General features: G+C 40.4%; 1 protein-coding gene across 1 annotated transcript in view; it reads left to right on the top strand.

The window, feature by feature from the left end:
- idh1 (isocitrate dehydrogenase (NADP(+)) 1) overlaps positions 1–7749 on the top strand; it is a 26250-nt gene that overhangs the window by 10589 nt on the left and 7912 nt on the right. The window contains exons 3-8 of the mRNA XM_014028226.1: positions 253–544; positions 4207–4309; positions 4646–4823; positions 4913–5064; positions 5147–5287; positions 5400–5562. Coding sequence (XP_013883680.1) covers positions 253–544; positions 4207–4309; positions 4646–4823; positions 4913–5064; positions 5147–5287; positions 5400–5562 — 1029 coding nt within the window. The remainder of the gene's footprint in view (positions 1–252; positions 545–4206; positions 4310–4645; positions 4824–4912; positions 5065–5146; positions 5288–5399; positions 5563–7749) is intronic.

Here is a 7749-nt window from a genome sequence, read left to right as displayed (position 1 = left end):
TTAATCGCGATTAAAATGTTTAATCTATGCCCAGCACTAAAATTAATGAATATGAGTTAACTCGATTAATTTCACAGCCCTATAAATTACAAATTGCTTGTGATTAGTGTTTAGTAAACTATAGAAAAATGTTATAAAATTATACAAAAACACCAAAGCAACAAACCTTGTAAAACAAATATGTCATTCTCAAAATCTTTCTTAAACTTTGATGAACTTTATGCTTGCTTGTATCCATTTCCTCCTGCGCAGTTTTGATCTTGGCATGGAGAACCGAGATGCAACAGACGACAAGGTGACAGTTGATGCAGCAGAAGCAGTTCGGCGTTACAATGTAGGCATCAAATGTGCCACCATCACACCAGATGAGAAGCGCATGGAYGAGTTCAAGCTCAAGAACATGTGGCGTTCACCTAATGGAACCATTCGAAACATCCTTGGAGGCACGGTGTTCAGGGAGGCCATCATCTGTAAGAACATCCCTCGTCTGGTGCCTGGCTGGGTGAAGCCCATAATAATTGGCAGGCATGCACATGGAGATCAGGTAACAAAATCCTGCAGTGTATGGAGACGATGGCATGGAAAATGTCAGAATTTTTATTTAATTCCACTAAAGGCAAGGGGAAGCTTTTAACAGAGTTACCATGTCTTGAAAAGTATGTACTGAAAYTTTAGAGTTTTCCAAGTTTGGGCAAGTCTGGAAAAATTGTGTTTCCAGGTTTTGTTTTATGTTGCATTTTYTAAAAAAATAAACTTTAAATTTTTTAAATTTTCTAAAAAATGCTCGAAGTAGCAGAGTACTTTTCACATTAGTTGTCAATCACAAATGGACATATTCATTGTCTTTCTGCTATTGGTTCATCCACAACTTATAACCATAAAATTAAGATTTTAACCATCAATACATGTTTTTTGAGTTTCTGATTGAGAATCCAGAAACCTGCAGACTCATACTTTACAGGTTTCTCATGAAGATGCGCCTCATGTGATAAAATTACTGGATCTATAATTGTTTAGAGTCCATAGCTTCTCCTTGTGTTTTCTTTAGATAGAGCTGTGAAGTTGGCACAATTAACCATGTATTAAATACACAGCATGCAACTTTTCAGTCACAAGCAGCCCAGCCCAGAGGTGTACAAAAGGACTTAAAAATGACTATAAATTGTAACTTGCTTTTACCGAATGAACATCAGAGTGAAGACTTTAAACTGGTGAAAAGATACCATCGTGTTCATACACTTCGGTGTGTGTAGAGGACCAGGAATATATACCAAATAAGACTTGAATATTAATTGGAAGAATGACACCCATACAAACCACGGCTGGAGCAAATGCAKGCTTTATTTTGTCTCTGCGTTAAGCCACRAGTCCAGAAATTCATCCACTTTAATCGCCGCTAATGTCGTCATTTAATACCAGTTATTTTTCATTATTACTGACTTACATTTATCACAGGTTGGAGCTGYGCTGTGGGTGGAGATGAGGTCCACCTGCCTCTGAGTCTTTGCTTTGTAAACACTGGTCAAGTGATCTCTCACGGTTTTCTTGTGCATGTGACCTGGTGTTACAGTGGAAATACTGCGAGGTGCTTACAGAAATTTTATTTATCTAATCCTCGGTGAAAAAATAGTCCAGAAAACACTAAAGGGCTCGACACACGGGAGGCGACGTCGCTCGCTCTCCATTCATTTCCTATGGAGCCTGTGCGGTAAGGCGACAATCGCTTGCCCTCCTCTAGCTAAGCGACCGGCGAAAATAGTGCATGTGAAATTTTGCACACGTACACGTGCACACGCGAGCTTGCGACGCAACATATGAAAGTTGAAAAATGTTCAACTTTTCTCGCTGTCGCTTAGCGTACAACCAGTCAGTGAGGGTTTCATTGACTGACCAATGAGAGGAGAGTATGCTACACACTGCCGTTAGCTAACACTTTCACCAAGTGATTACTAAAAAGCTTTGTGGGAATTTATTGGCACCAGGGTGAAGTTTATGGTAAGTTTTTCCTCATAAAACTGTATCTTGATGTGTGTTTGTTTTCAATATCACTAGCATCGCAAGATTTGTTTAGTTTACACGTCCGTAATGCACACCCGCCTTCAGAGTCAAGAACCAATCAAATTTTGTGAAGACAAGTGGCCTGAGAGCGCGATTCGCAACGCTGCTGTCACCATCGCGTCCCGTGTGTCGGGTTTCACCCTGGCTGCGATGACAGCCGTTAATCGCTGTAGTTTGTCGCTGCCCGTGTGTCGAGCCCTTTAATCGCTGTAGTTTGTCGCTSCCYGTGTGTCGAGCCCTTTAATCGCTGTAGTTTGTCGCTGCCCGTGTGTCGAGCCCTTAAGAGTATTCCCGGGAGCCAGCACCTGCCCTGAAGTCTCAGTTGTGCTTTGGGTGCTCGTGCAGGGCACCATCGCCAAAGGTGGAGGTGCTTATGATGTTATAGTTTTCTCCAAAATGACATGTGACAGTACACTTTATAACTTATAAAATGTTGTAAATAGGAGAGCAAAAGCTTGATGAACAAACTGAAGTGCACTGCGCGGGCAGCCTTTGAGGAGTTACTCGAGGCTCTGCACATAGGCTGTAAGTCAGACAGCTTGACTCGCCCTGCTCTGATCTGATTGGTTAAAATTTTGACTGTGGTTCTCTCTATTGGTTGAAAGAACCGTCAGTTTAAAATCTGGGCATTTTTTTTCCTTTCGTTTTTACAAATAATGGTCACCCATTGCGGAGGAGAACTTTACAACCAGGAGGCGGGATCTGGTTGTCCGAAACTAAAATATGTTGTCTCAGACAACCTAAACAATGGTTATGTCGACCCCTGACCTCTGAGCAGGCACATTATGACACCCCCCCCCCATCCCCTTGTGCTCTCTAGCGCCCCCCTCAGGTTGAGAACCACTGATCTAGGACATGGTACTGTGAAGTGTCATTATTGCAGTCCAAACATAGAACTCTTGGCAGTAAGTTTCCATCCATATTATTTACCAAGAGTTCACCAGTGTTATTTTGGCAGCTGTTTACATTCCACCCTCAGCTGTTGCCGACAATGCATGTAAAATCATCAGTTCCGTTGTTGCTGTGATACAGACACAACACCCAAAAGCATTTTTTGGCAATATCTGGTGGTTTTAATCATGCCTTACTCTCTGCTACACTGCCAACGGTTCAACAGTTTATCAGCTGTTCTACCAGAGAAAACAAGACATTGGATTTGTTTTACACAAAAGTTAAGGATTCATATATCGCCAATGCAAGACCTCCTCTTGGTGATTCAGATCACAACCTTGTTTATCTCTGCTCAGAATATAAACCACTTGTTCAGAGACAACCTGTAACTACAAGGACTGTGAGGGTGTAGCCACTGATTGGGAAAGGCCCACAGWGACAAACAACCATTCACTCTCACCTAGGCACTATTTACATTAATCAGTTAATCTAACAGTCATGTTTTTGGCCTGTGAGAGGAAGCAAGAGTACCCACGCATGCACGGAGAGAACATGCAAACTCTACCTAGAAAGTTCTTCGGGCCGGTATTTGAACTGGCGACCTTCTTGCTGACAGGCATCCACTCTACCAACTGAGCCACCGTGCCGCCCAAAAGGAAAGGTTTCTGTTAAAGCAAATCTGGGTACTTTATCTTTCAACTCGTGTGAGTTCATTCACAGGACGTTAAGAGATACACGGTCAATAATTCTGTTTCCTCAGCTGCTCTTTGGACCTGCCTCTTTAGCCTTGACAGCACTAAATCTCAGGTTAGCTCAATGGCAAAGTCAACAGTTCTATTGTTAAACTGAAGTCCAGGTGAAAAGTCAGAAGTCTGCTGGTTACATAATGGATGTCATAGGAGTATGTGATAAATACTATGCCTGTTGACTCCTGCTAATGTGTTGGGGTCAGTTGTTAAGATTGTTGATTGTTGTGGTCACTGTGAACTTTGACACCATTATTGGCTGAAAAACTTCATAAGACCTGAGGCAGGCAGGGGGGTGGGCGGGCAGACACTTTACAACAGCCAAAAAGTTTCACAAAGTGTTTCACAATTCTAAAGTTAAAACAAATAATAAAAAAGTACAAATGCCACTAAATAAGAAAAGCTTGTCTGAATAAAATAGTTTTCAGATTAGATTTGAAAAATCCCAGGTCCATGGTGGAGTACAGGAAGTAAGTTGTTTTCTAGTATTAACATTTTCTCCTGTCTACAGTACAAGGCCACTGACTTTGTGGTGCCAGGCCCTGGAAAGGTGGAGATGATCTACACTCCCACCAATGGAGAATCAGTCAAATATGTTATCCATGAGTTTGAGGGTAAGATTTAATTCAATTCAATTCAAAAATACTTTCTTGATCCCAGAGGGAAATTAGGTGTTGTTGTAACTCATTTAACTAAAGAGTTATTGTAGATGCTGATGGCTGGGGGCAGTATGATCTTCTGTAGTGGTCTGTATTACAATGAAACTGAAGAAGCCTATCATTTAAAGAGATTTTTAAGCTTTGCTGTTGTTTTCATTGTCTAGGCTTTGATATATTTTGTTTCAAAATAAGATGTCACTAAGCATGTTTAAAAATGTGCATCATRTTTATTGGTCTGCTTCTGTTATTAAAGTTCCTGTCTGAAGAACTTGTGTTGATCTCMTGGTCCAGGCACAGGTGGTGTGGCCCTGGGGATGTACAACACTGATAGGTCCATCAGGGACTTTGCCCACAGCTCCTTCCAGGTGGCTCTGTCCAAAGGCTGGCCTCTGTACCTCAGCACAAAGAACACTATCTTGAAAAAGTATGATGGTCGTTTCAAAGACATCTTCCAGGAAATCTACGAGAAGTAAGACCCTTCATATCTACTGACACACCCTTACTCAAGTTGTACCARATGAAGAGTAGAACTTAAAAGTGTTGTCTTGCATCTATCAGGGAATATCGAGCTCAGTTTGAGGCCAAAGGAATCTGGTACGAGCACCGGCTCATAGATGATATGGTGGCTCAGGCCATGAAATCCGAGGGAGGCTTCATTTGGGCCTGTAAGAACTATGATGGGGATGTGCAGTCTGACTCTGTGGCACAAGGTTTGTGAAACAAACACACATTGTATGATGCTCATGATMACATGTTTCAGGATGCAACGTGATGTTGGGTGACTGCTTTCAGGTTACGGTTCTCTGGGCATGATGACCAGTGTGCTGGTGTGTCCTGATGGACGCACAGTGGAGTCCGAAGCTGCACACGGCACAGTGACACGCCACTACAGACAGCACCAGCAGGGAAAAGAAACTTCCACCAACCCCATAGGTATGATGAAGCTTATCATGTGTTCCTGAAAGCTCAAGGCTTGGAAGGTTTATTTTGTATAAATGGACTCATTTCTTAAATCAAAACAAATCTGTACATGTGTTTGCTTCAGCCTCCATCTTTGCGTGGACGCGGGGTCTGCTGCACCGGGCCAAGCTGGACAACAACGCCGAGCTGCGGTTCTTTTCTGAGGCTCTGGAGGCCGTTTGCATTGAGACCATTGAGGCTGGTTTCATGACCAAGGATTTGGCTGCCTGCATCARAGGCCTGCCCAAGTTAGTCAATGTAGTACATTGTGAACAATTTTAAGCCCAACACCTAAAACCCAATAAATAGGTTTTTATTTTTTGCTGAGGTAGGCATTCAAGTAGCAGCTGCAGTACACCCATTATAGCTGTCAAAATTACAGTTCTTACCTGCCAACATGCATCACTTTGAACGAATGAATGAATGAATGAATTTATTTGGTTATATGAAAGAACATTCAACACAAAAACAAGCAAAACTTTAACCCTATATGACCAAATAGGCAGAAGCCAATGGCTTGTTTTGCCTCACCTTACAATTCATAATGGATTCCCCAAAACAAAATACACAMAAAAAAACACATATACTTCAGCTACATCCTGGTTATATGCAAATGATTAATACTGTTTTTTATCAACAATATCATTATTATTGTCCGCACATGCAAAACAAATATGTAATATATTACCATCATCACAACTGTCTACTATAAACCATAACTCATAATTAATTTACTTTTTAACTTCATTTTGAAACTTAAAAGAGAGTCAATAAACTTAATTTCGTCATTTAAATTATTCCACAGTTTAACACCCAATACTGAAACACACCTGTATTTGATATTTGTTCTTACTTTATGTACTTCAAAAATAAAGAACCCCTTAAATTATAATTATTTTCCCGTAACTTAAAAAATCTTTTAATACCGTCAGGAAGACCATTTATTCTTACTCGATATATTAACTCCAGTGTTTTAAATACACTGTCAGTAAATTTTAAAGCAGAAGATTTTAAGAATAGTGGATTTGTGGAATCAAAAAACCAGCATTATTTATTAATCTAATTACCCTTTTTTTGTCACTTTGATTCTTTTTATTTAGTTCAATGTATTTTAAAAACATTGAACTAAGTGGTGAACGTTAATRCTAATTCACTTTTTTAGCAAAGAAAACACAATTTTTTTAAATTATATAAATGGACATTGCTGAATAATAGTTTTTTGGGTTGTCATATTGTGATAACTTTGTCTTTATTTACTGGCATGTATTCTTTAGAGTTCAACAAAAAAAAAGAAAAAATATGTTAACAGGGTTCTGTGGGGCATTGAAAATCTTTGGAAGTCATTAAAGKGTTTTTGAAAAATTTCAGGCCTTCAGTGGCATCAAAAAGTACAATATTTGAACCTTCAGTGGCATTTAATATTGATCATTAGTTGTCAAAAAAAAAAAAGGCTGAGCGATTTTTGAAGCTGGGCTTCCTCATTAAGGGATTTCTATGAATCAGTAATGTTCACATTAGAGTACCATGTGGAACCATTTTAGATCCAGTCAGTGTGCAGTGATTGTAGGATTGGRTGCAAACCATGAAAACATTAGTAGTGAAGACAAAATTGGTGAATGCAAATTTCATCTGAAAGACAAGGAATTAATGCTGGCAGTCCATTAATTGTCAGGATGGCAAAAGATTTAGAGATTTGTTTAATGAAAAAAACAAAAATAAGCTTAAGTTTGGACTGGTTTGACCTAGGTTTGAAGCCAACCCATTAATATACCTGTGTGTTATGAAGAATGAAAACATGCTGCAGAACAGTTCTGGTCTGTGAAACTCAGCTGGAGTTCTGCTCCTGTTTGACCTCCAGACCCAGGACTTAGAACTGCTCTGCGTCCGTCCGTTCATTACAAACTCACAAAGCTGCAACTTTAACACACAGAGGCTAAAATACACCAAACCTGGTCTGAGTCATCCATGCTGCATGCCTGACCATACCATGTGTTCATATGACCTCATCACAGCCCCGCCCCCTGACAACAGGAAGTGACCTTTTGGCTTGGAAAGCTCCATCTCTGACCTTCTTGACCCAATTAGCAACAAACTGTGTCAGAACACAGATGATAAGTTGACCTCACTGCTGTCAAACACAAAGTGTTTTTAATGAAAGGTGTGTTCATGGTGTGTTCATGGTGTGTTCATGATGTGTTCATGTGTGTTCATGTGTGTTCATGGCGTGTTCATGGTGTGTCCATGGCGTGTTCATGGTGTGTTCATGGTGTGTTCATGATGTGTTCATGATGTGTTCATGATGTGTTCATGTGTGTTCATGTGTGTTCATGGTGTGTTCATGGCGTGTTCATGGTGTGTTCATGGTGTGTTCATGATGTGTTCATGGTGTGTTCATGGTGTGTTCATGGTGTGTTCATGGTGTGTTCATGGTGTGT

This window comes from Austrofundulus limnaeus, unplaced genomic scaffold, assembly GCF_001266775.1.
Source record: "Austrofundulus limnaeus strain Quisiro unplaced genomic scaffold, Austrofundulus_limnaeus-1.0 Scaffold730, whole genome shotgun sequence".
Taxonomy (NCBI): domain Eukaryota; kingdom Metazoa; phylum Chordata; class Actinopteri; order Cyprinodontiformes; family Rivulidae; genus Austrofundulus; species Austrofundulus limnaeus.
This window is presented reverse-complemented; position numbering and strand designations above follow the sequence as displayed.